The sequence below is a fragment of the Umbelopsis ramanniana genome, assembly GCF_025399195.1.
Source record: "Umbelopsis ramanniana AG unplaced genomic scaffold K450scaffold_1, whole genome shotgun sequence".
In the NCBI taxonomy this organism is placed as follows: Eukaryota; Fungi; Mucoromycota; class Umbelopsidomycetes; order Umbelopsidales; family Umbelopsidaceae; genus Umbelopsis; species Umbelopsis ramanniana.
This window is the reverse complement of record NW_026252087.1, coordinates 770,040-797,497: the sequence shown is the minus strand read 5'-3', so window position 1 is coordinate 797,497 and position 27,458 is coordinate 770,040. Positions and strand designations below refer to the sequence as shown.

The following is a 27,458-nucleotide window of genomic DNA, read 5'->3' as shown; positions in this document are numbered from 1 at the left end:
ATCTCCATGACACCTAGTAAGAAAATGAACAGTAATGAAAAAAAAAATTTAGAAAAATATGCTATATATTAAAGGCCATTCATCACCTGTTGCTGTTCGCTCCCCTCCTTCCTTTATCTTTTCTTTACCTAGGAATTATGTCCGAAAAGTACGAGGACCAATCTCAGGTTCTTGATGCCGAACACATCACTACTCCTGCTGTCTACGACCACACTGAAGATGCCGTCGACGGTCCTGAACCCACCGAAGAAGAGTGGGCTTCCCTTCGTGAAAGTGCTGATTCCATTCCCGTTTCAGCCTTCTTGGTTATCTTGATTGAATTCTGCGAACGTTTCACCTACTACGGTCTTACTGGTCCTTTCCAGAACTACATTCAAAACCCTGCTCCTCCTTCTTACCCTGCTGATGTGCCTGGTGCTCTCGGCCGTGGTCAACAAACTGCTACTGCTCTCAACACCTTCTTCCAGTTCTGGTGTTATATTACCCCTATCTTTGGTGCTATCGTTGCTGATCAGTTCCTCGGAAAGTACCGTGCCATTCTCATCTTCAGTATGATTTACCTTGTTGGTCTTATCATCTTGACCACCACCTCCATCCCTTCTGCCATCGACAGTGGCGCTTCATTCCCTGGTTTCGTTGTCTCTTTGATTGTCATCGGTTTCGGTACTGGTGGTATCAAGGCCAACGTGTCTCCTCTTGTCGCTGAACAATACCGCTCCAAGGTTCCTTTTGTCCGTACCCTCAAGTCTGGCGAGCGTGTCATCGTTACTCCCCGTGCCACTTACCAAAAGATTTTCAACATGTTCTACTGGGGTATCAACATTGGTGGTCTTTCCGCCATTGCTACCACTGAAATGGAAAAGAACATTGGTTTCTGGTCTGCTTACCTTTTGCCCACCTGTATGTTCGTTCCCGCCATCATTGTTGTTGTCATGGGCCGCAAGCGTTATATCCAAAACCCTCCTCGTGGTTCTATCTTCGTCGAAGCTGGTCGTCTTTTCCGTCTTTCATGGCAAGTTAAGGGTGGTTTGGATGCTTGCAAGCCTTCCCGTTTGGAAGTTGATCACCCCGACAAGATGGCCAATGTTACCTGGGATGATATCTTTGTTGATGAATTGAAGCGTGCCTTGAAGGCTTGCACTGTCTTCTGCTGGTTCCCTATCTACTGGCTTTGCTATTCTCAAATGACCACCAACTTGGTTTCCCAGGCTGCTACCATGTGGACCGGTAACGTTCCCAACGATATTATGCAAAACATTGATCCTCTTGTTTTGATCATTACCATTCCCTTGATGGATCGTCTTGTCTACCCTGGTCTCCGTCGCATTGGTATCCCCATGGGTCCCATTTTCCGTATCACCCTTGGTTTCATCTTCGCTTCCGCTGGTTTGGCTTACACCGCTGGTATCCAATCTTTGATCTACAAGAAGCAACCCGAGTTGATCTCTGCCGGTATCCAAATTCCTTCCTACATTTTCATTGCCATTTCTGAAATTTTCGCTTCCATCACTGGTCTCGAATATGCCTACAAGAAGGCTCCTGAATCCATGAAGTCTCTCGTCATGGCCATCTTCTTGTTCATGAACTGCTTCGGTTCCGTCCTCCAATTCGCTCTTGTCTCCGTCACCGTTGACCCCAAGCTTACCTGGATGTACACTGGTATCTCTGCCGCTATGGGTATCTGTGCTCCTCTCTTCTGGATCTGCCATCACAAGGCTGATGCCACCGATATTGAAGAAGATGCCATTGTCCGTCGTGGTGAGCAAGAGGATGCCTACATGGCCCACAAGCCCACTATCGCTGAGTACGAGAAGGACCTCAAGCAGGAAGCTTAAACTATAATTAATTCTTACCTCAACTCTTGTTTGATATGTATTCATCTATAACTGCTTTGTAATAACATGTACGATGACTGCGTCATCTGCCTATAAAAATTAGACTACTCTTTTCACTATATTAAAAACAAAAAGTGTATGTAAACTTATGCAATCCTGAAAATGTGTTGAATTGTGTCTTTGGAGTGGGCTTTTATAAAATTGAATCATTATACCTTTTCATGCAGCTTCGTCTGCGCATGAAACAGTTGGAAACAACTTTGAGCGGTAGACCAAGTTGCAATACCCGTGTGATGTCTAACGCGTTTCATTTGCAGGCAGCGGCTTTACCTTCTCCTACTTGCCTGGCGCGTTACGCTCCTTATAAGATCTCTTGCTTCTTCCTTTCTGAATTAGAAATGAAGAGAGCTTTGCTAATGTTCATTTTCTTTATCAATCAGGCACATGGTTGTCCGTGCTACAGGAAAATTGCATTGTAGTAGTTCATGTCACTGAGGAGCGATTCAACAAAGGAGATGTCAAGGAGCTTTCAAATGAAAATCAAAAATTTTATCACTGCAGTGACAACTCAGTGAAATTTTCGATGCTCGTTGATCTCACGTTTATGACTCTGCAACTAAAGTATCTCCAAAACAAAACAAATGCATAGGTAGATCGTACTCGATTCCTCGAAATGTTACAAGTTCGACTTATCCATGACTTGTTCATGTATTCCTTAACTGCGATGATAGTCCAAGACGCCGCCAAAAAGTACTCTAACCTGTTCGCGACCCGTCATAAGAAAAAGAAGCGCAACAGATTTCGTATACCAAAAAGTGGTCTCGTCGTAACAAGATACCATACTTTTATTCAGAGTGTATATCAATACAAAGAGTTTGCAAGGGTTACAATGAACTGTACTATCGCAAATAATGGCCAAGAGCAGCTCTGTGAACTATCTTCTAGTCTCATAGTAGCTTTGGAAAAGTGTCATGAGCCGTCAGCTAGGTTAAGCTCATACAAACGACAGGCAGCAGACAATGTCATGGTCTTCTCGACATGAAGCTATGTATTTATGTTCTTTCAATAAAGAGACACCAAAGAGGTATGTCTGTTGACTACGACCTTGCGATATGATGCATTAACCCGGAACGAAGCCAAAGTTTCACACCACATCGCACCCAAGCCATATTCATGGTTTAATCTTCAATTCATATGACGGCTGCCAGCGTCTACGATAGTTTGCCTAAGCGAACCATCTCTGCGGCAGTGCTTTTTGATGAATCGTTTATAATTGCGTTGTAAAGAGGAAATTGGAAAAAATTTTCGAAGGAATTAAATAGTTGCTGAAAGCGTGACTGTGCATTCTGATGGAAAATTTAGGACAGACAATTTTTTTTTTTATTACAAGGTTGCGGTATGAAAAAAGTGGAGGGGTTTAGACGTCTATGAGGTTTTGATTTCGTCCATTTTACTGACAAGTAACTCATACGTCAGTATTGTCATTGCAGAAGCAGGTACAGTTCTTAATAAGTTGGTAGGCATGCCTCGATAGAAGGCTAATGGACCTTCCTCTTGAAGCATGATTTTAATAGCGTGCATTATACCATGGTACTTGTATGGTTTGACAGTTTGATTTTGAAGTCTTGTTCTGATGACTTCATGTGGGTATGTAGCCATGCTAGCGGCCATCTTGGATAACGACGAAGCCATAAGGATAGTCATCATTCCGGAAGGAGCATCTTTGTCGGCTTCTAAACATGAATTCCAAGGCCCGATGTTAGCGGACCCAACGAGATACAACGAAAAAAATAATAATATTCAACTTACTGAACCATATCTTGAGTTTCTCATATAGCGGAAACTGAACCGCAACATGGCTGACACCTAACAGTGATGGTCCAAGTCCCTTATAGAATCCACCTAAACCTTCCTCCTTCGTAATGGTCTTAAAGGCATGCAGGGTATTATTGTATCGATATGCCGTACGTTCGTTCTGTGTCTGAAGTAGAGGAAACCATGTCATTAGTCATTGACCGTGGGTTTTTTTCTGTTACCAAAAAATCGCCCTATGTTTTTATCTCCATGCATACCATAAATCTCGTCTTGATCACCCACAGAGGGTTGGTCAGGGTGGTGGAAGTTGCGCCTGCCGTCATCGCAGACAGGATGTGCACTAACCAGTGATCGTCCTCTTTGCCAATCTGTGATCCAACTCGTTCCTTGCAGTAATCATAAACTGTGAAATAAATCGCCCAAGTGGGCAGGTATCCAAAGATCGTTGGTCCGAGGCCACGATAAAGTCCCCGGATGCCTTCTTCCATCCATATCCGAGAAAGGGTACCTTTCAATAACAGTATCAGTGATCGGAAAGCCATGTGATATCATCCCTTTCTCCCCAGTGTTTACCATATGTGCCGCGGTAAAGCGCTATGCCTGGGTGTCCCGTACCCTGATTCTGTAGTCTCGTTTTAACAACGTCGAGTGGGCATGTTACGATAGAAGATACTATTCCGGCGCCCGCGCCTGCGATGGAATGCTTAACATTTTCATGGTTCTCTCTATGGACGATAGAAAAAAAAATAGTGGGGGGTGGGAGTCAGTGTCCGTTAATGGTCAAATGGAAAGCCGGAAGTCCAATGGGAACTTACGCTATGTTTTTCCACCAGTTAGCAGAAACACCCATTGAACTGGCGGTAAAAGTGATTCAATGTAAGATGCAGTAGAGGAATGAAAAATGCGTGGATGGGGTCACTAAGCAGAGCAGAACAGAGCAAAGCAGAAGGACTCGTTTCAGCCGTGGACTCCAAAATTTCTCGGACCTTAGTGGTTTTCGCACTGACAAAATTTTACAATACGTCGCTTCTCCGTATCCCGCCAATCATATGTCATTGTCTGGGGATACATCAGACAATTAAAGCATACAAGATACTCAAACAACCATGATGTCCACATGATCGAGCATTGTACATATACATGTATGCCTGGGAAACAAATGAACTGCAACAGTGAAATGACGTGAGTGAGCGATAAGAACGAATTCCGTTTATCGTACCCTCATTTTTGTGGAGGGCGTATACTCTGTGTTCATGGATGGAGAGGAGGCATTCTTTCTCTTTGTCAATGGTATCATTTCGCGCTATTGGAATATGTTTCATCCCTTGGGAGATACTGTGTCTAAATACGATGCATTATCATTCGATACTTCATTAAAACTCAACTACGTTTGGCAACGGCAATTGGTTACAGTAAACTAGCAAGTGGAACATTAATGTGGTTCCAATTAGCAGCGGGGGAAGAGCAGAGGGAAAGGGCAGCGATGTCATAACGTAAACCGCTCACTGAAACCTCAGACAAAAATGTAAATGCTTCACTGTCCGAATATGGCTGCCAAATTTTTTGAGAGCTACTTGAATGACACCGCTTGAATGTTTCCCGCAAGCGATGCATTTTCACAAACGGTAGAAGCATCTCCAGATGTAACTGACCAAGTGAGTGTTCGAAGTATATTATCAACGGGAGCCGTGATATATACTAGTTGTGAACTTTTCATCTGACTTGACGCCATGACGTACCCCTTTCGTTTAGACATGGCCAGACACTGCTACTGCAAATACTACAGTCCCACGCTGGCAGCTTCAGACTGATCAAGAAGAAACAGAGTCGCGTTCTCAAATTGAAAAACTCGGTGAGTGGGCTGTTCTATCAGTTATTAGACTCACCTCGTACCTATAGTAACTTGAGCTCTGCTGCGTCATGTAGAGCGTAAGTTGAAGATGGCTAAACGACGCCAGTATGGCACTGTTAGCAGACGTAAGAAAAATTTAGATTTAGAATTTCTGTCATGCTAGTAGAGCCATTTTTTTTAAATTCATGTACTGTCATAGCCGTCAATACCCCTTTTCAATACGCTGATTCCGCCTCCGACTCTGAAGATCAACCCCAGTTTGAAACCGACGAGGGCCTGTCGTTGTTATGGAATCAACAAGATGAAGACCTTGACAACGCCCTTCAACGACGAAAATTTCAAGACGCCTACACAAAAAGCTGGTATCATTATTTGTTGTGTTGCTGCCAACCGATGACAAGTAGCGATGTATCAACATAAAAACAAACTGTACCAACATCCGCCTGCTTTTTCTCTATGCCTTTTTAAATAATTACTTTTTTTTATATTTTTAGCCATCTATATACCATCTAAGCGACAATTGTACGGTTCTTGTCCATAAAGTAATCTATGACTTCATCGGTCACCTTAGCCTTGCGTTCTTGGAAAGCTCCAACAACTCTTTGCAATTCATCAATGCAGCGTTTCTTAAGTTCACCCGTCAACAAATCGCCAGACTTGTAGGAATCGTAAATACGCTTGAGCTCCTCATCATCCTCCAAGAAGAAGCTGAGATATTGGTATGACACATCGACGTCAGGGTTACCTCCGTTGGCCTTGTGTTCCTCAATCGTGACACCGCCACCAGAGAATGCATATCGGTTGATCTTGTTCTTGATCTTGTTGGGTGTATCTGCCATGAAAATAGCTGAGGTGTCAACCGAGGCACTCATCTTGGTTTGGGAACCTTGCAAAGCAGGGAAGAACTTGGCGTGAATCAACGCTGGCTTAGGGTATTTGAGCCTCTGAGCAACATCTCGAGTCAATCGGAAGTATGGGTCCTGATCGATGGCACAAGGGATAAGACTTGGAATGTCAGTCTTAGTACCAAAGATTTGAGGGAAAGAGTTGGAGAACGATGGTGCAGCTTGAACAGAGACGAAATGAAGTTTGCCAACGCAGTCACTAAAAAATGATGTGATATTAGTCAGGTTTACTCCAAGTGATATTACTCCCACTGCACACCATTTCCTAGACTTACGTATCCTTGAATCCAAAGGTAGCCTTGGACTGGTTGGTTGTAATGCATCTGGAGATTTTGACAACATTGTGATAGAATGCTCCACCAACGTGATCAAAATCGCTGAAGATGAAGGTCTTTTCTGGGTTGAATCCACAAGCAATGATGTCCTTTGCGTTCTGACGCGCGAATTCCCTGCACTTTTCGACAGTCAAGTTGGGCTTGAACAAAAACTTTTCATCGTCTAATTCAAAAGACAGAGTATTAAATCTCCATTCCATCAGCAAAACATGAAAATCCATACTAGATCACGTCTTACCAGTAAGTTGAATGACAAGAGGCGCATCAAAGACCTCTTGCAACCATTGACAGAAGACAAATGGAACCAAGTGACCGAGATGCATGGAGTCACTGGATGGTCCACGTCCTGTGTAGAGGAAGAATGGCTTCTTTGCTTCGTAACGGTCGAGAATACGATTGAACTCTCTGATCAGATGGGATGGGGGGTAAGTGACCTTGTACAACACCAACCAATCAGAATTTAATACGCTTTACCTATGAGAGAAGAAGACACCTCTTCGCAAGAAAATATGGGGCTTTCTGCCGGTGAGTTTTTCAAAACGCTGGAGAAGTTCGTCGTCAATAGCTTTGGTACCGAACTGGTTAATCAACTTGTTGTAGTCAATAGCTTGGGCCACACCATCTACAACAGCGCCTTCGACATCCCAGGGAGTAACATTCTGGTCGGCAGAAGCAGCGGCAGCAACTTCAGCTGCTGCAGGAGCCGGCGTTTCGGTGGCAAGGGTGAGATTGTCCAACTTTTCTGTTACTTGTCCTTCTGAAGACATAATCGAGGATGAGAGGAATTTTGAAATTCAAGGGTTGCGGAGATGCCAATTTAAACGTGGAAAGTGGCTTATATACTGTCTGTGGCAGGACTCAAAATTATTACTGTATTACTGTCACAAATGCTCAAACTAACTGCGGCGCGATGCCGGCCGAGCCAGTTGGCCATCCGCTATTGTGCAACTATTTACCAAAGCCAGAGAGACTATAAACTTGCTGTAGGCTCTATTCGCAAGGGCCAAGTTGTTCAGCATAAGGACAAGCCCATGAAAGTCATGGCCCGCGATCATGTTGCCACCGGTCGGGGCGGTGCGGTTATCAAGGTAGGAATAAAAGAAATTTTGTTCTCCAAAAGTGATATCTCTCTCAGCAACTGCATTTCCTTTTGATTATAATATGAACTCATTATCTTAAACTATTTCATATAGATGGACTTGCAGGATATTCTATCTGGACAGAAATTAAATGAACGTTTCAAGTCCAGCGATTCGCTAGAAGGTAAAAAAATTCAACAGCTATCAAATCAAAGCAGACAAGGCGTCGCATGGCACTCATGTATGACTTTAAATTCCTATAGTCTTGACGTTGGCGGATGAGTCGTATCAATATCTGTATAGTGACGCCGGCAAAATCCACTTGCTCCACGGTGAAACATATGAAGAGATTGAATTGGACGAAAGTGCTTGCGAAGGAGGTAGCAGAGCAATTTCCATGCTGGAGGACGGTATGCCGATTGCTGTCAGCTTCTTGACTACACCTCAAACTGGAACGCAGCCCATCACCTTCAAACTTCCTGCCAATTACGAGTACACCATTGAGTCCGTAGTTGAACGAGCTGGACAGGCGGCTAAAGGTACAGTTTACAAGCAAGCTATGCTGACCAACGGCACCAAGGTGCAAGTGCCTGAATTTATTGGGGAAGGCGAAAAGATCGTTGTAGATATTGGCGAGCTTAAATACATGAAGAGAGCGTAGAGCAATGACTCTCATAAAAAAAAAATCTTACGTGTAATTTTTTTTTTCCCGGCAATTGCTTAAAGCGCGTTGCTGTTAGAATTCTCTATACTGGCTGGTAACCTTTTTAACTTAGAATAAACTACACCATAATATGGCTACCACTCCATATCATGACAACAACGATGTGTTCTTTGACGACTATAAAACTGCCAATGCACGTTTCCATTCGCGACTGATGGCAGTTCAACAGCATTCCGAAGACTCGCAATCCAGTCGCCATCCTCGATCCAGCGAATCTCACTCTCGACCGGTAAGTGAACGAAATCGTAGTATTAGACTTCGTCAATAGAGCGATGAGGGTGGCTGACTAGAAATGGCTCCACATAGGGTCGACCGTCTTCGTCCCATTCATATACCAGCCAACAGGAACGCGAAAAGTCAGTGCTTCTCACCCAAATCGAGCAAATGCGCGACGAGGTCGAGTACTATCGGGCAGAGAGAAATAAAGTACGGCAAAGGCGAAAGGAAATGTCAGGGAGATCAAGAATGACCTTTGAAGAGCGAATGGCTTCGGAAAAGGACGAGGAAGAAGACTTGCAGGCTGTCATGTAAGTGGTCAAGTTGAGAGAGTTGTACGGTAACTGTAGTTGCTGAAACCTATATCCTGGCTTCAGTGAGTACCTCCTCTCACCTATAGTCACTGAGGAAGAGCGAATGACAGCCGGTGATTCACTGAATGAAACTAATCTGAAAATCAAAGCCCTACAAAGTCCGGAGGTACGATACAATGCTTCATAAGTGCAGGTTTACTATGGTAATGACTTAACATGATCTGATAGGTCATCCGAGCTTCTGAAGTCTCGCATATAATGTTCACTGATATTCAAAAATCTTTGGAAAAGACTCCATTCCACCGTAAGTAGCGTAATGGAACTTGGTGTATACCGTATAAATTGATCTTAACCGCATTCGATATAGAAACCATTGGTCAATACGAACTGGCTGGAAAGTCATTTGATGAGGAGTTCCGAGTATCATTCCGAACGAACGCTGATGAAGGCAGAGTGCTTGACTTGGTAATCAACGTTAGTCCCTCACTGTACTTTGACATTGGTCCTTTTCTGGATCGGTAAGTGATGTGCATGACTGTGGATACAGAAGCCCGAACGGCGTTAATGGTGCAATCATCTCCTATAGATTTCAAACCGAAGGCAATTTGCTTGGATTCTTTCGCGTGCTTGTACACCAAGCGAGGCTGCTTTGGGAGCGACGGCGGGTTTTCTCGTCATTGAGTTCAAGATATGAAGAAACGGATATCAAAGTTGAAGAAATTGGATACGAGCAACTAAAGTTTTCTAGCGACAGGTAAATGCGGTCAATTGATGGATTATCTTAAGATTGAATCGATTTTAAATTCGATTTCGTCGATTTCTTAGTGAAGAGCAGCCGGATTTATTGCTAAGCTGGGAGATGCCTCGAACGGAAATACCAGATCAAGTGGAAGGTATGGATGTTCCGAAACGAGAAGCTCCAAACATTCAATTAGAGGCAGTTGTCTCTCGTCGTTGTAAGCACATCAATTTCTGAAAACATCTGTAACATTGCACAATTCTAACCATCGGATTTTTCGTTGCATATGTTCAGGGTCTGCGCTGGACGCGGATGGTGTTCTGACCAAACTTCCTGAACGATTTAAGCGCTTGATGCAAAGGGTTGGTGTAGAAGAGGCGACAGCAACTCTTGTTTCAGCCATGTACTCAGAGTAAATTACGGATTCTACTAAAATAATACTATGTTCGTTAAGCACTATCTATGGGTATAATACGCTGTCATAATGTTCCTGATCCTAAATGTTTGGTTGACTGAATACCGGCGGTAATACTGCTAGTATACGCTAAATCTCTTCGAATATCCTTCTCCATTACAAAAAGGTTGGCAAAAGGCATAGCAATAGCTCTCATTCTTAAAGATGTTACGACTGGAGAATCATGAATACGCACATCATAGAGCCATCGACAAAGTCGGCGTAACAAATTTGGCTGTCCGCACGGACCAATGCTAAGATGTATCTGGGGTATATTAGAGCATTTGTCAAGCTACTTGAGATATTTTATAAGTTCTAAAGTCATATACACGTGGAAAAAATTATCAAATGTCCTTTGAGTTCGGGTAAGAATATGTCATTCTATATAATGTACAATATGCTGCAATCAGGGTGCGCAATTACGGAGAGACTGTCTGTCAAAGCCGCATTTTTAGGTCGCTTGTGGTGGATTGATGCGTAAATGTAATGGCCATTGCCAACTTTGATCAATACGAACTGCATATCTATATGATAGACAATGGCGAAAGACTCTAACCTTATCAAAGCGTTAGGCGCTGACATTTTTCTTCGATACCAATTTGTACTCACCGCTCCTCCTATCTGTTTGACAACTATAGCCAGAAATGAGAGTCGAGCATGAGCTACTGGGTTTGATGTGCGCTTTAATTCTCTGAACTGAAAGTAGTGTCAAGCGTTTTATCTATAGCAACATTGGACCGAAGCTCTCTTACCTCCATGGAAGGAGACTTGAAAGGAGGGACAATCCAGTGGCCCCTTCTCAAACAGAGTATTGCCAGTGAGCGCTGTTATAGCGCTGAAGCTTCAAGCTTAATAGTACCTACAATACACTCGCCCGCACCGCTGCGTCTTTCTCATCCTATGATGAACAATGCATGCAATGCCTTAAATTCAAATTAAAGCTCAAAATCCCTTTTTGATGTACATATCCAAAAGCCAATTCCGTTAATTTTTCTAGCCCTCTGCGCTCATCTAAGTTCAATGGCTGGCTTGAGATATAGTATGCAGAAACCACTAGATTTGCTGCTATGACATTTCCTTGAAGCAATCTCCGCGATCTCAATTGGTCGAAAACCTTGAAGAGAGGGAGAGCTAACTACTACAAAAATATCAAGGCAAATGTAGTCATCGGCCAGCCAGGAACATATCAACAAGAGTTGCTGGTCACATCATTAGTCACCAGCATAACTGACTGAGCTGGGTCCGCTTTATGAAGTTCGAGTTAAACGCTAGTCTTGGTGCCTATGGATTTTATCGCTTGTGATAGCCTTCACAGAGCATCTTAAAGATAGTGAGAAGAATTTTAGATAACAGGAGGTGGTGGTCTGACCACGTTTGAAAAGACAAAGAGCATCCCTATTTAAAGGAAGGTCGATCACAAAATTTTTGGGAAACACTCATTTTTTGTACCAGACCTCCGCAGCGACGAACAGGACGATCTCATGACCGAAGACACTTCGCGTCATTACCGACGCATTACAAAGACCTCGTCTTCATCACCTGTACAGCATAATGAAGTGACAATAGACGACGCTTTTGAAAGTAGTATTGATCAGTTCTTGGGCCTAGTGCCAGTAAAGCATTTAGTGGATTCAGTCCGTCAATCATGCCAACGGCATATAGATCAGCGCAAACGATCGCTTGCGCAAAAACGCAAACTTCCTACCAAATCCCTTGTCACCAAGCCAAACACTGTAGCCGATCTCCCCATCGTCTCTCTCCCATTCCGCTTCACTCCACCTACTAGCCTTTCACCCACTAGGCAGAAAGCATACCACAGCATTCTTAGCGATGATACACAGCAAATGACGAACCCACACCAATACCTATATTGGGCATCTTTATTTGACGTCCATCCTATGATGGCCAAAGCTCGTAGTTTGCTCGGAGACGTTACTCAGGATGCTTGGAGACGAAGTATGGTGAAAAGCGGCGTCGCTGGTGAAGAAGTGAAGCCGGCAAGAGAACTGGAAAACTATCTTGTTCTGCGACAACTGCAGAATGAAGCATATGCTAAATCAGCGTAAGTATGGTTTTAACTCAATTTGATGACTTCTCTGAAAAAGTAGACATGCTAACTTGAAAACATCTGATTTCCATCTATGGTTGTTTGTACTGGCGATCTTTTTCAGTGTGGCCGAAGGTGTCAAATTGTATAATGAAAACCAATTCAAGGACGCTCTTGATTACTACAAGCGAGCAGTCAACATGGATCCAAAGTGTGCGGAAGCGTGGTACCGAGCTAGTCAAGTGTAAGTCATTATCGCTACGCAAGAGTTTTCTAATGCTACCCCTTTCACCAAACCAATGTGCCACAACATTTGATGTGTGTTCTAATGTTTTTCCCGCTCTTTAGGTTTCTGCAAAGGAAAAATAATGAAGAGGCTATCAAGAATCTAGAACGAGCGATTCGGTTACAGCCGGAATATACCGAAGCCCAAACACTACTGCAAAGTATTCAAAACAGCAAGAAGGAACTGGATAACACGGATTTGATTATTGACACCGATGATGCCATAAAGGAATATGAGGAGCGACAAAAGGAACCAAAGGAGAAAGAAAAAGACCATAAGAAAAAGCGACGACGAGACGATGACCGATCAAAGCGATCTAGGCATCGTAGTCGTAGTAGGTCTCCACGTCGACGACGCAGTTCAAGCCGGGATAGACGACATCGAAGTCGTAGTCATCGCAAGCGCCGTGACAGCGATTCGGAAGATGACGATCGGGAGCGAAGGCATAGACGCCGTCACAGCCATACCAGTCGGAAGCGAAGTAGCAGTCGTTAATAGTCTATTCTAAATCAACGACCGAGCTGCAACATCTACGCTGTCATGATTGGTCCTTTGCCAGTCATGCAACCCGTCAGTAGGACGCATGTCAATTAATAGAAACTCATGTAAACATTATTAATGAATGCTGTGAAACAATTTTGGCTTTAGTTCTTGAGATTCATATTACGGTAATGGAGGGAGGATGATTTCGAGAAAAAATAATAGATAGTTCTGAAAATTGTTCATAGAGGAGTTGCCTGTTTTTCATATCATGTGTTGTGAATAGCAAAGGACAAAAAAGAAGCGTTATAGAGGTTTATCATGAAGGTGAACACACAAAGAAGAAATCGTGTTAAAGGGGAAAAAAAATGAGGTAGAAGAAAGTGGAAGGTGGGTTCCTTCAAGAGAGGTATCATTATGAGAACGGGAGTAGAGCTTGTGTGATATTACTTGGGTCGTTTGAGGGGGGGAGAGGAAAATTAATCACATAGTTTACAGGTGAAGAAAGCGAAAATAGTAGCCCAGAACCCACGATGGGCTCGGCCCTCATTCTCGTTATAGTGATTCGCAGCTGGTGCATTAACGTCCATGTATCGCTGAGGTTTTCCTGTAGCTTGATACGGATTACCTTGGTCGTTCATGTTAACACCTTCTCCAGTAAGCTGTTGTCGTTCACCCCTGTCTTTCTTTGGTGGCAAATTAGAACCTCGTTGTGGCGATGGTGAGGAGCCCTGCAAGATAGGAAGGGGGTTATTTACATGCAAAATAAATTACTACAATGAAGATCAAAAATTCCCCGTTTTTCTAACCTCAACAAACTGGCTATTCTTGAGCAACATCCAGTCATATATACCGTCATCTTCTTCATTCACTCGCTGCAAAGCTTTGTCGAACAATTCTCTACAGAAGTCATAGTCTGGAGTTTCCTCAAAAGACAACTTTCTAGCATATTGCAGGTATATTCCAAATTCCTCTGGATAGCCATCACACAAGTCCTTAATTGCTGAACTTTGTTTCTTATCACCAATCTTTTCATACTTTTGTTTGTTGGTAGCTGCCTTTAGGCCTTGCCATGGTAATGAGCCTCGTAAGAAATACATAAAGACATGACCCAAAGCTTCTAAATCATCTCTTCTGGATTGTTCTGAAAAAAATTGCATGGGGTTTTGGTTAATGGAAGATTTCATCATGGACTTCCATGATATTGGTTTACAAAGGGCCTTACCTCTTCCTAAATGGGTGTTGATGCTCATATATCTTGCTGTACCAGATAAGGATTTTCGTTCACGGTACGGAATATGTTGCTTTGTCTTTGGATCCCGGTATTGTTTAGCCATACCAAAGTCTATCATATATATAGTGTTCGCCGTCTTATGTCCGGGACGGCCAATGAGGAAATTATCGGGTTTGATATCGCGGTAGATCAAGTTTTTTTCATGTATAGTTTGTACGCGTGTTATCTAAAAGCACAGAGGAAAAATTAGACATTTTGGTGCAAGGGCATACCCGTTTTTTTTTAAAAAAAACAACAAATTTGGCCCTTACCATTTGTTTTGCCAACATAGCAGCGGTTTTGGTACTGAATTTCCGACCACACATATCAAACAAATCTTCCAGACTTGGGCCGAGCATGCTGATTACGAGTATATTATACAGTCCTTCCTGGCCGAAATAGTAAGCGGTAGGAAATCCGGCTAATTTGGCGTATCAAAAGGGTCAAAATGGCTGCGGAAAAGACATGGTTTGGCTGTCAAATAATTAAACTGTATGTACCTGATCCAGCCAATATTTTGTACGCACGATATTCATCTCTGAGTTGTGGAGCGTCGGATTTCCTAGGTTCGAATTTGATTGCGATTTGTTGGTTGTTTAAAAGGTTGGTTCCTACAGATGGGGCACAACAGATAAAGTTCCTTGGTTAGGTATAGTCTAGGGGAAGCATTCAAATTCAAGTCAAACTTGTTCACCTTCGTAAATTACACCAAAGGAGCCTTCACCAATCTTCTTGCCTACACGATAGTGGACTCCAACTACATTGGAAGAAGTCGAAGAATTGGCTTTTGACTTGGAACTATGTCTCTGGGCACCGTGATTATCGACCATCTCGCATACAACAACGGAGCACTTTTGGTAATAGAATGGAAGTCTTTGAAAGACGATGTAAAAATGGAGTTAGGGATGAATTGAATAGAAGATCAGGTTAATGTTGACCAAGCTGAATGCTCTTTTTTTTTCCAAAGGCATTTTTCCTCCGCGTCCCCCATTAAGGCAAAAACCCAGATGACGACAGCCAAGTGAGCTCTGCCAGCCCGGAGTTTAAAGCCTCACGTTAAACGTGGCTGAGGTTGAAAAGCAAAAAAGTGAGTCAATTTGGACAGAATGAAAAAAAAAAACTAAGGTACCTTCTTTAATTCTGACATGGACCCTCGATTCGCTCTAATTCCACTACGTCCCGAGCATAAAGCGCAAGTTGTTCAACTATTGATAGGTACGTAATGCTAGAGAATATGTTCTGTACTCTTCGCTTCGTTTACTCAAAGTTCTTCAACCTGTCAGACTACTCAGCTTCCCTTGGTATATCGCTGTTCTTTCAAAACTTTGACAAAGAAGTTGCTGATTTCCCAGGTGCTTACACCGAGGAAAATAGAGGATCCTTTTTTGTAGTCATCGACAATCATAGTGAGACGGAAAAGATTGTTGCATGTATAGGTTTGCGTCCCTTCAAAGGGTTTGCAGATACAGACATGCTGGATTATCCTCTTGGGTCGCCTGAGACGACCAAAGTATGCGAGATGAAGCGATTGTATGTCATTCCTGAATACAGGAGATATAAGATTGGAGCCGCTTTGGTGGAAAAAGTCATTGAGGACGGAAGAGCACGTGGGTACACCTCCATGGTACTGGATACCATTCCTACCCTTGTTGGCGCTACTCGTCTTTACCAGGGTAGAGGATTTAAAGAGATGTCAGGATGTATAGATAATGCGGATTTACAACGCTTGTACTTTGAACTGGAATTGTAAAGATAGAAATCGATGTTAGATATTGATGTTAGATAGAGTTGTTGAAAGAAGTTCATAAAATAGGCAAACTAAGAATCAAAAAGCTCAAGAAGCAATATTGCTTATGTTGCCGTTTGTGTGTTTTGTTGGTGGTTTCTGTAAACGAGTCCTTTACGCTGGTTTGTGAAAGAACGCGTGTCAATTAATGACCGTCACGGCGAAGTTGCTGAGAGAAAAAATCGGGTTTCTTGTATTAGAATTCTGTCATTCTACATTTACCTTTGCTTATGCTTCAAGCCTTTTGACTGACCTCTCTATAACAAAAGCTTTCCAACTTAGCTATTTACGGTCAGCCTAAATTCACCTTCTGTAACATACCCCCACTCAAGTTTAGTAGCCTATCAACCATAACAGGCGCAGGAATCTGCAATACAAATGTCCGATTATTCCAGCCATCGAAGTAGCAGTAGCAAGCGAGACAAGTATAGCTCCTATGACGACAGAAGGAGTAGAGAACGCAGAAGCAAAGAAGATCGAGATTCTGGTTATGATCGTGGACGACCAAGAAGCCGATCTCGAAGCAGACCCCGTCATAGTGGAAACGACGGCTCGTCCAGTACTTACAGGAGTTCTCACAGCAAACGAAAAAGGTCGTACGAACGAGATTACGATTCTTCAAGATATGGAGAACACTCACGCCACGATTATAACGACAAATATGATCGAGATAGCGACAGAGATAGACATAGAGACCGAGACAGACATCAGCGGGACCGAGGAAGAGATCGGGACAGGGATCACGACAGAGATCGAGGAAGGGACAGAGATAGGGACTCTGACAGACACTACTCTTCATCAAGGAGATCCAACTCTAAGTATGAAGGAGAGCAAGGTCCAGACGATACGGAAAAGGCACCTTCGTCATCGACAAGGAAGAGCTATAGATCGCATAGCAGGGAACATCGAGAGCGGAATTCTCGACAGGATAATGATAACAAATCGGTAGCTGCCGTCCCGGCACCTACATCGTTCGATACTGATTCTCTTCCCAAAGCTCCTGCTGCATACTTTCAGCAACAGCAGCCTCATCACCGCCCTCCAAGCTGGAATTATGATACAAATTCATATGCTCAGTCAAACGCTACAGCATGGGTCGGTGCCACTGATGTATACTCTGCATCAGCAGAAGCTTACAACCAGCAATATGCAGGCTATTATGGGAACCCAGGCGATTATTACCACGACAGCTATAACCAGCAAATATACCACTCAACCGATGGAGTACCACCGCCGCCTCCACCACCCTTCCCATCAGCTCAAACCGACAAAGATCCAATGTCTATACCACCTCCTCCTCCTCCACAGCCAATGCCAACGTGGCCACGGTATTCATATGATGGCTTGCCTACTGGGCCTGCGGCCGATCGAAACAACACGGTGGTAGCAGCCGACAGTCAAGCTAACGTCAGAGTACAATCGGACGCATGCCACACCTTGGGAGTGGACAATATATCGCCAAACATTAATTTGAATGTCCTGAAGAATATTGGGTACCCAGTCAAGGCATCGGATGAACCCACTGAGAAGTATGAAAAGATTGGTCAAGTAGGAGAAGGAACATATGGGTAAGATGCAGTGAATTTAAACAATGATGCTGATGGTTTACATGTTAATCGAAATGTTTCTTTTGGACAATAGCAAAGTCTACAAGGCGAGGAGCAAAGTGACAGGCGAGTTAGTGGCCCTCAAGCGGATACGGATGGAGTCAGAAAAAGAAGGTGTAAGTTACTGTAGCTGCATTTCATTTCATTGTCTTCATTCCAACAAATTCTTTTTTGGATTTCCCTAGTTTCCAATTACGGCCATGCGTGAAATCAAATTACTGCAGAAGCTTCGGCATAAGCGAATTGTACAGCTATCCGAGATCATGGTCTCCAAAGGTAAGAAAGCCCGACTTACACGATGAATTGTAAAGTAGCGAGATTGACTAACATATGAAATGGTAGGCTCCGTGTATATGGTTTTAGAGTATATGGACCATGATCTGACAGGGGTTTTAGGACACCCCGAGTTCAGATTTGAACCTGCTCAGGCAAAGTCTTTAATCAAGCAAATGTTGGAAGGCGTAGCGTTCCTGCATCATATGGGTGTCTTGCACCGTGATATCAAAGGTAAGACAAATGCGCTGTACAAGGAGCCTTCAACAAGCTTTTTGTTATCATCATGCTAAGATTCTCCTTGCGACATAGGATCAAATCTTTTGTTGAATAAGAAGGGCGAACTCAAGATTGCCGACTTTGGTCTAGCACGAATCTTTCAGAAGCGACGCACACACGACTATACCAATCGAGTCATTACACTATGGTACCGACCACCGGAACTACTCCTGGGAGCCACAGCTTACGGCCCAGCTGTCGATATGTGGAGTGTAGGGTAAGAATGGTGGTGATGACCGTGCTGGCCGGTAGGCAGAGATTAAATCATTGCGTTACAGATGTATCATGCTTGAATTTTTTACTGGCAAGCCAGTGTTTAACGGCAGTGATGAGATATCACAACTTGAAATCATCTACAAAATTATGGGCACACCCGATGAGACGATTTGGCCAACGGTTGTTGATCTACCGTGGTGGGAACTGATGCGTCCGAAGCAGCCTCTGCCAGCCAAGTTTCGTGAACTCTTTGCCAGGTATGTTGACTATGAAGTTTTGCAACAATGCTTGTGAATATAGTAATGATACGAAATCCTATTAGTCTCATGTCAGATGGAGCGCTTGAGCTTTTAGAAGCGCTGCTTGCTCTTGATCCATCGAAACGGCCATCCGCGTCTGATGCCCTGAAATTTCCATACTTCGTGGCTGAATCACTCGACACAGGTTCACCGGCAAAGTAAGCTACTTCTCAATTGTTATTTTTTTTCTCTCTTTTGTGGTGATATCACATCACATCCACTTCAGCGGGCGCTAACTCGTTACCAATAGCTTATTAGAAATTACTGGCGATTGGCATGAGTATGAATCGAAGCGAAAACGCAAGTCTGGCACTTCATCTGCTTTGAATGGAAACGGAGATGTAAAAAAAGCATCTGTGACCGATAAAAGATAATACAATGTTTGAACTTGTCATCTATTATCCTATCAGCCTCTTCCACTGTGTGCTTGTGTGTATATCGAGGTCAAGGGATACTATGCAGATACAGCATATAGGGACGTGTAGCAAAACCTCTGGTATGGCGACAAGCCGACAAAACTAGAATATTTTGATGGCCGTCCAAGACCCAGAAATGCAGACAATTGTTGCTGAATTGAAAATGTGTTTAGTGTTTGTTCGAGTCAAATATTCAAGATTAGCAGACAAAAGGTTTACATTCCTCGCTATCGCAGACGTTTTGACATCGTAAACACGACTGATCTCACAACGCAAAGAGCCAGAGAGAAGAAATATGAGCGATGATGGCGCACTTTGATGCCATACTACCACATCGTAGATGTGACTTACCTTTGACACGACCGGCCATGACAGCATGGGACCATTCTCTTTCTGTATGCATCCTTTCGTGCCTGGCTCGGCTTGCCTGTTTTTCGATAAATAAGGGGATCCCCTGGCTCCCGCCGTTGTTCACTTTCCTCTTTTTGTTACGGTTTAGCAATAATCCCTTTCTTTTGAGTTACCATATCCATTAGCCTTTGTCTTTCCCGTACTGTCGATCTTTATCAAAAACTACAGATCTTGATCCAACAAGTCTCGCAACAGCCCCACCACGTCTACAACAAAATCAAACCCATCTTGATACAATCTATCTACTTGTGTTATGTCCTATTACATTTTTCCTCCATCATCCCAAATATTCACAAATGGCGATATGTCATGGTTGAACGAGGTACCTATCTATGTTCAGTCTACATTTTTTTTTTCTTTCGCTGGTTGGCAATGAAATTTCTCAAGTTGAAATTGTCTATGGAATGCCTTACCCTTTGTTTCCTGGTCAACTATGCTAACATCAGCCTCAATTATTTTTACTCCATCCAGGATAAACTATCTACAAGCTCAGTGATGCTAGAGGGACAAAAGATGAGCATGGCCCCGCAAGTCAACTGGGTCAATATGCAGCAAAACCATCTGTTCTCGCAATCTCAGGTAAAAATTTCTTTCGAAATTGATAGCAGCATTCTTTGAGTTTCATAGCTTCAGCCTTTTTAACAAATGATACTATGAATACAGCTAGAAGCTTATGAAGGTGAATCGCAAGTCATGGCTGGTCTCGTGGCTTCGGTTACAAATGATCGCCATCAAAGGGGTGCAGGCTATCCTAACGATGAACGTTGCACGCAAACATATGAATGCGATCCCGTCTTCGACCATAAAACACAGGTAAAAAAAAATTAATAGACATGATTTTATGAAAAGACATGAAACTAACCCTGCAATCAGTCGATATATGCATGTCTTCCCCAGGAAGCTGAATTCTCTATGGACACTACGTCTGACTATTCTTCAACGCAATCTGTTCTTGACGACACTTGCAACTCCATTACAGGCGGATCGCCTATTGTGCCTCGCATTCCAAGCAAGCGATCGACATCATCACCCCCGTCCAAGCGAAACAAAAAATCCTCAACATACTCAAGATGGACCTCAGAAGAAGATAGTCATCTACGACAGGCCGTTATGCTATACGGCCCTCACAAATGGTCTCTAATTGCTTCGCACGTACCCAATCGAACTCCGATGCAATGTTCAACGCGCTGGCTCGGTGCATTGAAGTAAGTGTTTCTCTCTATTATAAGTGTTGGCCACACTATATATGAAACTCATCGTCTTCTAGCCCCAACATATACAAAGGAAGATGGACGCAGCATGAAGATGCGGTGCTTCGGTATGCAGTACAAGAATATAGCAACATCCCCGACGGAGAAGATGGCGCACAACCCATACCCTGGAACAAGATTGCGCAACGTATACCCAACAGAACCGGAATTCAATGCCAGGCGCGCTGGACGGAGGCATTGGACCCTACGGTGCGAAAGGGAAAATGGAGTGAACCAGAAGACGCTTTACTTCGAGCCGGCGTCCAGACGTATGGCAAATGTTGGATCCGAATAGCTGAATCGATTCCTGGCCGTACGCAGCGACAATGCAGAACGCGTTGGGTGCAGCTAAAGTATAAGGAGGAAAAGCAGAGTGCAAGAACAAACAGCAAAGCATCGGATAAATCTTCATCGGATGCTGCACGGCGAATTCACCACTCCCGTCAAAGATCCAGTGTTCATATCGAAGACGCCGTGGCATCCACATTACCCTTATCATCCTCTTCATCTACAGTGTCATGGGAAGGAGAAAGACGAACACCCTTCGATGATGGGTCATCTGATATGGTGCAAGTGGCGAGCAACAACTTCTTCTCAGCAACAGATTTGAAGCAATATCATCAAATGGTTCCACCCTTCTCTGACGTCAAATTCGAAGTATCTCGGATATACATACCAGGATTTGGATTAGCCACCACCGACGACTGGCCGCGATGATCTGTCTTTACCATCTACTGAACTTACTCGCCATACTCAATTCATGTACAATAGCTTTCTGATGTCTTCTTCTTAAGATTGATAGATTAAAAAAACAATAAATTTGAAGAAAAAAAACCCGGTATATGGTCTTTTGTACTGTGGCTGGATTATTGTTACATACTGTCGACGGCCATAATTTTATTTCAGACGAGACGAAAAAAAAAAGAAATGGATGTATTGGTTGTGTATAAACAACATGATATAATTTGCTAATGCCTCAGCTAGCAAACGACTTTGCCCTTCTCCAAAAACCCGTGTTCTCCGTCTCCACCAAAGAACGGTGGGCAAATGCAAAACTTGATTTTCCCTTCGGTTTTGCCTTTGACCTCTACCATGGTTTCATCGTCAAAGGATTGTTCACCTTCCTGGATAGGCAGGATGCTTATATCAACGTCTTGACCTCGGATAGCAATAGAGAGTTTCAAGCTCTTGTCTATGATTTCTCGAATTTTACTATAATAAGCTCCATTGCCATCTTGAGCAGCTTGATCTGTTTCGCGCATGACAGGATCATATATTTCAGCCAGATCATTATAGACGACTTCCAATATATGCGCCCGAGCAGACTGGGCTTCCATTTGGATATCGGTTTCTGGCTTGCTCTTGGCAATGATAGCCGTCAATTGCTGTCGCAGGCGGGTAGAGAATTCCGAGCCGTGGTCTTGCAACCAGCGACTCATTTCAGAGTACGCACCATTGATATGTAACCCAGGATACAACGGGCTTTTGAAAATCAGGTTGTTCAAATGCTGGTGGATTAATTTTTCTGTGAGCATGTTGATATGACCGTGTTCCAAAGGGGTTCCCAGCTCAAGCAAAGGTAAGTGCGGCCACAGGGCTTGGAATTTTTCAGTGGCTTTTTCACGATCTGCCTTCTTGTTGAGACTCATGACAAACCGGGTAATGCCGTACTTTAGAAGTTTGAAGGAATCACGAATGGTTGATAGATCATCATCGGTGGCTCGTATAATTTTAGTGTGTTCAAAGAAATTATGCTCAATGCGTGCATACTCTTGTTCTCGTCGATGCAGCTGCTTCCGAGTTTGCGCCAAGTCGCCGTTGAGTTCTTTGTTACGTATAGTCTCTTGCTCTAAATCTGCTTGTAGTCGGTTGAGCATCAAGTCGTAGTGCTCCAGTTGCTTTAAAAGTTCCTCTTTCGATTGTTCAGACAATGGGTGTTCTTCTACTTCTGTGGGTTGGCTCTGGTCGAGCGGATTGTCGGTAGAATTCTGTTCACTTTGATTGTCAGGATGCCTGTCTTCTTCACCAATGGGCTCGTCCGCAGGGGTATATGATGAAGCTGGATCGCTCGACGATATAGCTTCTTTGGCCGCCATGAGTGACGACGTACGCTCTAGTCGACCTTCTATGGTTGGAGTCATGTTAGGATGTGGAACCAAATGAAAAAACAAGAGTCCCTGATATTTTTAGGTTAAAGTATGGAAGTCAGCTTACGGAGGTTCACTTCGTTTCTGGACTGTGGAACGGAATACCGGTTGTTTTCGTTGCCAGCTAGATAACTATACTCGGCTCCGTCACGATAATTCTCCATGACCGAATCTCTGGATGGGGCTTCGAATGAAAAGCTAGTCGTCTGCGATCGCTTGTCGAGTAAGGGGCGGTTAAATTGTGGCGCAGGGTTAAACCCAGACGTCTCACGAAAGGTGTTATTATTCCGTTGAATCACAACGTCAGAAGAAACCGAGCGATTGAATCGAGGTGGACCATTGGAGTAGAATGTCGGACTGGAAGGACTTGAGCGATCATTAGACCAGGAATTGAACATGGTAAGTGAGAGTGGAACAAGCCTTGGCCATCCCCTTTGCTTACTAGCCGCTAAGCATTTATCGGTCACTCAGCTGAGCGTATTAACAACGTAAAATCGACGTAGCGTACTATTTCCGTAATTCGTCCTATCCATTTTGGTTTTTTTTTTTCTATGAAAATTGGCAAGGCAAGTCCACGATAGAACGTAATCGCATGCAGACCACGCATGGTCCACAAGACTGTACATTAGTTCGCGGTCTGGCATCGGCTCTAAAATCATAGGAGTTGCATCCTCCACTTTGACCTAAAGCCAATTTTCTCAGCGGGAAGAGGGGGTTTTTTTATATGAACGCAACATCTGAAATTAAAGAAAAGAATGCATTGACATAAATACAGCAGTAGCTCCCCCGTTAGAGCCGCACTATCATAATTATTGAGCTACAACTACTCAGAGGCATTAAGAAGTGCAGTGCGTTCAGATGGTTCATCTTCTTGACTGCTATGGATTTCATCAATGCCAAGTCGCTTGCTACGGTAATGCCATACTATGCACATGACAAGCAGGGTGCCTTGTAGTATGCCAGTCACCATGTAGGTGATCCATGCCGTCCAGTTGGTACCAGGTCGTGTAGCAATGGAATATACAAAAAGTGCAGATCCTGTAGTATGGTTAATGAATGGTGTCGTATGCACGTTACCAGTTCTGCTTTCTCTTACCTGGTGTCTGGAGTAGCATCATAGGAATGCTCAGAGCTCCCACAGTCTACAAGTAATGATAGCGGTAAATCAAAAGATTCTCAAGCCCGCCGTACAGCCATTTTGCTCCAGATTTCTTTTCTCTTTACCTTTCTGCGCCAAGTTTTCCAAATTTGCGGTAAGTACTGGAAAGCGGCCAATATCATGCTCAGAATGCCAAGTATGGATGCCCAAAGATTGGTGGCATAATGTTCTGGGCCACCAACTACTTTCAGGAGAACAGCTGTAACGATCACCGACGCAACCAAGTGAACGACACAGGTGACAGCTATGCCCAGAGATATCTTCCATTCAGCACTGCGTTCAACGCCCCTTGGTAAATCCAAATGCAAAGAACTGGGTTTATGTGGAGCATGCTTGAGTTCTTCAGGGAAGTAGAGTAAGAATAGGATGAAACTGGTGAAGATATATGAGATTATGCAGTTCACGATAATGGTTCGGCGGACTACTTACATGATGCAAAACATACACCACTGCAATCCAATCTGGAATACTCCCATCAGACTTTCTAAGCACGATCCTGTAGACTGCAATGCACTCATTTACAATCGCTTTCTATAAATTGAAGAAAACCATGTATGTAGACTTACCAGCATGCTGCAGCAAGTGATGGCATCCCACTGTAGTAATATGATATTAAGAAAACTTGACGTGGCCGAAACAACTCCAAGCAACAAAAACCATGCGCTGAAACCTTCGCTGGTTTTGTTGGATATAATTCTATAGTGCTGTAGGGACAGAGAGTTGAGTCACTGTGCATTGTGCTATTCATGTTGTAATTCTCCTTACTTGCGGAAGGTAAGACACCACCAGTCCTACGCACAGGAATAAACTGATATACAAGGCATAGACATCGTGGTGCGGCTCACATATTTTGTCGTGTACAGAAAACGTCGTCAAAACTTCAGCATTCCAACCAGTTGATTTCGTTAGCTCTTCCATGGGAACAGATTAGGTCGACTGAAGTGGAGTGAAGGGGATTTGGGGGCCAGGACTTGGTTGCAGGTGACTCGTGACTGGCTTCATCTCGAAGTGTCAGCAGGAGACACCTATTGGAATTATTACCCAAGGCTGTTCCGTACTTGCACCTGTTTACCATTGGGATATTGGATTCAACGGACTATACGATGATTGCCTGCCGATTGCATATTGAGTATGGACTTTAATTTTAAGCTCGCTTAGGTCAATTATGGATGTATAGATCAGATTTGTTCATTTTTATCATTGATTGTTACTCGTTTGATGAGAATACTAGTCATTCAATACGCTTTATTCTTCAGCTGGTGTAGGCTTACGCTACCTGTCTGTTGCTTACAAGGTAGTTGCAGTTTTTGGCCAAGTGGATAACATATCACGTGCGCAGTTTCAATTATTGCTAATGGGAGGGCGATCAGACCGTGGTCACTGTCCCGTACCTCTCTCGTGCTAATGGCCCTGGAAGCACTGACTGCACGACCGAATCTGGAAGACAATGAAGAGTTGTTTTCCAGGCTGGCCTTACAGCTTACTGGCAATCAGAAACAGCTGATAGAAACGTCACAATGGGCACGAGATTATGTCGCCACGCTTACATCCATGTCCCTGGAAGACCTGCATGCACAACCACATAAGCTCACACAGGAAGATTCAGCCGTCGAGAGAGAAATCATGACACTGGCATTTAAAGAATACCCCACATTTATTCGAGCCGAGAAATGTCGAAGCGACATTGGTGACAGTTTCGTCAAGATGGAAGATCAATTGAACAACCTGTCACAGTCACTGCCTGATTTCGAACAGCTATGCAAGGAATTCGCTACAGATGCAAAAGCCTTGACGGAAGAGAGACAGAAAACCGAAAAAGTCCTAGAAGACTTGGATGTCCTTGTCGACATTTTTGAAATCCCTCAGCTCATGGATACCTGTGTTCGAAATGGCTATTACTCTGAGGCGATGGATCTAACAGCACACGTATCACTTTTATTAATGCGCTACAACAACATTCCCATCATACAAAATATTCACGAAAAAGTCCAACGGTCGTCGGACATGATGTTAATACAGCTCATCTCTCTCTTGAGGGGCCCGATCAAGCTACCAGCCGCCATGAATGTCATTGGCTATTTGCGACAGATGAGTTCCTTCGAAACAGAAAATGAATTACGAATATTGTTCTTGCGATGTCGCGGTGACTACTTGAACCAACGCATAGAACATGTCAAGAAAGTCAGTACGGTTGAATTGGATGGCAAGACCGATTGGCAGCGGTTAGGAAGAGATTCCTTTGAGTACATCAAGCAATACATCGATGTCATCCGAGAACAAGTATTTGAAATCATCACGCAATATAGCTCAATGTTCTCCGACAAGCTATACGGATCAACAGACGATCAAGCGCAGTCTGGTACCACAGAGCTGCTCACGGCAGGTGCAACACTATCTGACTATGTCACGTATATATTGGAGGAAATGCGGCGGACGATTGAGGAACATCTAGTCAACATCAAGGATATCTCACAATTGTCGTCTTTATTGACTCAACTCATGTACTGTGGAATGTCCTTAGGCAGAGTCGGGCTGGATTTCCGATCACTATTTGCCATGCGATTTCAAGACGCCATGTTGAAACTCACGCAAAGCTTGATTGATGATGCAAAGAAAGGGTTTCTGGATGCCATTATCAAAGCTAAAACTGAAAATATACCACCCTCGCAATGGATGGCAACCAAATCCAGTAGCAAGCAGCAAACGGAGGAAACACCAGAGGGACAAAGCAGACAGCAGATAGTGTCTCAATTAATAGAATATCCCGTCATTGCTGTTTTTACCAACGCTATATTAAGCTTGTTCAATGAACTTCGCTTATTGGCTCCCATCGCCCTTGTCCAGCCTATCAACAACTACCTCGAGGCAACTCATTTGGAAATTGCTCAACAAATCCAAATTTATGCTGCGCCTTATCTTCTCACTGATAGCTCGACAAAGCAGAACATCAAGACCGAGCAAAGCGTCATACGATCGTTTGCTTCTGGTTACATTCGATGTTGTGTACCGTATTTGCGACAGTGCCTACTGGATGGCATCTATGCTGACGTGTACCTTGAAGAAGTCAGTAGTAATGGATTAGAAAGCGAGATGAAGGATATTCTTCCCGTGCTGAGTGAGCTTGTGAATGTAGAAGACGCCGCCTTAGAAAATCAGGCTCGAGATGAGCAGAGCGAAGTGGTTTAAATTGCCGCTTTGTGGTAAAAAATAAAAAAAAATCCCACCCAGAACATCTGCTGACCTTTCAAGTTCATTCTCTGT

At 43.6% G+C, this 27,458-nt stretch overlaps 13 protein-coding genes across 13 annotated transcripts; 8 read left to right on the top strand and 5 right to left on the bottom strand.

The window, feature by feature from the left end:
• Positions 1 to 53: 53 nt before the first annotated feature.
• On the top strand, positions 54 to 1,946 carry K450DRAFT_217964 (uncharacterized protein). Its single transcript, XM_051585124.1, has one exon. The coding sequence runs from the start codon at positions 138 to 140 to the stop codon at positions 1,833 to 1,835; it is 1,698 nt and encodes a 565-aa protein (XP_051449776.1). The 5' UTR covers positions 54 to 137; the 3' UTR covers positions 1,836 to 1,946.
• A 1,221-nt stretch (positions 1,947 to 3,167) lies between these two features.
• On the bottom strand, positions 3,168 to 4,880 carry K450DRAFT_217952 (uncharacterized protein). Its single transcript, XM_051585123.1, has 5 exons — positions 4,466 to 4,880; positions 4,224 to 4,375; positions 3,908 to 4,158; positions 3,645 to 3,816; positions 3,168 to 3,568 (listed from the first exon to the last, which is right to left on the bottom strand). The coding sequence occupies exons 1-5, from the start codon at positions 4,498 to 4,500 to the stop codon at positions 3,261 to 3,263; spliced, it is 918 nt and encodes a 305-aa protein (XP_051449775.1). The 5' UTR covers positions 4,501 to 4,880; the 3' UTR covers positions 3,168 to 3,260.
• A 1,086-nt stretch (positions 4,881 to 5,966) lies between these two features.
• On the bottom strand, positions 5,967 to 7,830 carry K450DRAFT_217940 (uncharacterized protein). Its single transcript, XM_051585122.1, has 4 exons — positions 7,217 to 7,830; positions 6,981 to 7,147; positions 6,683 to 6,905; positions 5,967 to 6,606 (listed from the first exon to the last, which is right to left on the bottom strand). The coding sequence occupies exons 1-4, from the start codon at positions 7,507 to 7,509 to the stop codon at positions 6,012 to 6,014; spliced, it is 1,278 nt and encodes a 425-aa protein (XP_051449774.1). The 5' UTR covers positions 7,510 to 7,830; the 3' UTR covers positions 5,967 to 6,011.
• On the top strand, positions 7,394 to 8,640 carry K450DRAFT_217937 (uncharacterized protein). Its single transcript, XM_051585121.1, has 4 exons — positions 7,394 to 7,465; positions 7,598 to 7,830; positions 7,936 to 8,005; positions 8,085 to 8,640. Exons 2-4 carry the CDS (start codon positions 7,630 to 7,632, stop codon positions 8,480 to 8,482), a joined length of 669 nt encoding a protein of 222 aa, XP_051449773.1. The 5' UTR covers positions 7,394 to 7,465; positions 7,598 to 7,629; the 3' UTR covers positions 8,483 to 8,640.
• Positions 8,641 to 9,084: 444 nt separating this feature from the next.
• On the top strand, positions 9,085 to 10,340 carry K450DRAFT_217926 (uncharacterized protein). The gene is made up of 6 exons (XM_051585120.1): positions 9,085 to 9,241; positions 9,304 to 9,379; positions 9,443 to 9,593; positions 9,662 to 9,829; positions 9,901 to 10,028; positions 10,109 to 10,340. The coding sequence occupies exons 1-6, from the start codon at positions 9,179 to 9,181 to the stop codon at positions 10,228 to 10,230; spliced, it is 708 nt and encodes a 235-aa protein (XP_051449772.1). The 5' UTR covers positions 9,085 to 9,178; the 3' UTR covers positions 10,231 to 10,340.
• Positions 10,341 to 11,703: 1,363 nt separating this feature from the next.
• Positions 11,704 to 13,408, top strand: K450DRAFT_217919 (uncharacterized protein). Its single transcript, XM_051585119.1, has 3 exons — positions 11,704 to 12,330; positions 12,440 to 12,559; positions 12,664 to 13,408. The coding sequence occupies exons 1-3, from the start codon at positions 11,750 to 11,752 to the stop codon at positions 13,094 to 13,096; spliced, it is 1,134 nt and encodes a 377-aa protein (XP_051449771.1). The 5' UTR covers positions 11,704 to 11,749; the 3' UTR covers positions 13,097 to 13,408.
• Positions 13,329 to 15,348, bottom strand: K450DRAFT_217910 (uncharacterized protein). Its single transcript, XM_051585118.1, has 6 exons — positions 15,049 to 15,348; positions 14,855 to 14,965; positions 14,627 to 14,775; positions 14,307 to 14,541; positions 13,891 to 14,225; positions 13,329 to 13,812 (listed from the first exon to the last, which is right to left on the bottom strand). Exons 1-6 carry the CDS (start codon positions 15,182 to 15,184, stop codon positions 13,561 to 13,563), a joined length of 1,218 nt encoding a protein of 405 aa, XP_051449770.1. The 5' UTR covers positions 15,185 to 15,348; the 3' UTR covers positions 13,329 to 13,560.
• Positions 15,252 to 16,206, top strand: K450DRAFT_217908 (uncharacterized protein). The gene is made up of 2 exons (XM_051585117.1): positions 15,252 to 15,569; positions 15,647 to 16,206. Exons 1-2 carry the CDS (start codon positions 15,500 to 15,502, stop codon positions 16,102 to 16,104), a joined length of 528 nt encoding a protein of 175 aa, XP_051449769.1. The 5' UTR covers positions 15,252 to 15,499; the 3' UTR covers positions 16,105 to 16,206.
• Positions 16,207 to 17,451: 1,245 nt separating this feature from the next.
• Positions 17,452 to 19,188, top strand: K450DRAFT_168067 (uncharacterized protein; the record flags this gene model as incomplete). Its single annotated transcript, XM_051584069.1, has 8 exons — positions 17,452 to 17,708; positions 17,782 to 17,863; positions 17,933 to 18,023; positions 18,090 to 18,254; positions 18,333 to 18,516; positions 18,578 to 18,805; positions 18,838 to 18,972; positions 19,065 to 19,188. 8 exons carry the CDS (start codon positions 17,452 to 17,454, stop codon positions 19,186 to 19,188), a joined length of 1,266 nt encoding a protein of 421 aa, XP_051449768.1.
• Positions 19,189 to 20,491: 1,303 nt separating this feature from the next.
• Positions 20,492 to 21,717, top strand: K450DRAFT_217897 (uncharacterized protein). Its single transcript, XM_051585116.1, has 2 exons — positions 20,492 to 20,846; positions 20,909 to 21,717. The coding sequence occupies exons 1-2, from the start codon at positions 20,554 to 20,556 to the stop codon at positions 21,606 to 21,608; spliced, it is 993 nt and encodes a 330-aa protein (XP_051449767.1). The 5' UTR covers positions 20,492 to 20,553; the 3' UTR covers positions 21,609 to 21,717.
• A 7-nt stretch (positions 21,718 to 21,724) lies between these two features.
• Positions 21,725 to 23,796, bottom strand: K450DRAFT_217895 (uncharacterized protein). Its single transcript, XM_051585115.1, has 2 exons — positions 23,106 to 23,796; positions 21,725 to 23,016 (listed from the first exon to the last, which is right to left on the bottom strand). The coding sequence occupies exons 1-2, from the start codon at positions 23,434 to 23,436 to the stop codon at positions 21,872 to 21,874; spliced, it is 1,476 nt and encodes a 491-aa protein (XP_051449766.1). The 5' UTR covers positions 23,437 to 23,796; the 3' UTR covers positions 21,725 to 21,871.
• K450DRAFT_217892 (uncharacterized protein) lies at positions 23,649 to 25,428 on the bottom strand. Its single transcript, XM_051585114.1, has 6 exons — positions 24,963 to 25,428; positions 24,764 to 24,901; positions 24,627 to 24,700; positions 24,263 to 24,569; positions 24,135 to 24,180; positions 23,649 to 24,076 (listed from the first exon to the last, which is right to left on the bottom strand). Exons 1-6 carry the CDS (start codon positions 25,113 to 25,115, stop codon positions 23,862 to 23,864), a joined length of 933 nt encoding a protein of 310 aa, XP_051449765.1. The 5' UTR covers positions 25,116 to 25,428; the 3' UTR covers positions 23,649 to 23,861.
• Positions 25,429 to 25,462: 34 nt separating this feature from the next.
• On the top strand, positions 25,463 to 27,438 carry K450DRAFT_217887 (uncharacterized protein). The gene has a single exon (XM_051585113.1). The coding sequence runs from the start codon at positions 25,602 to 25,604 to the stop codon at positions 27,381 to 27,383; it is 1,782 nt and encodes a 593-aa protein (XP_051449764.1). The 5' UTR covers positions 25,463 to 25,601; the 3' UTR covers positions 27,384 to 27,438.
• Positions 27,439 to 27,458: the final 20 nt, after the last annotated feature.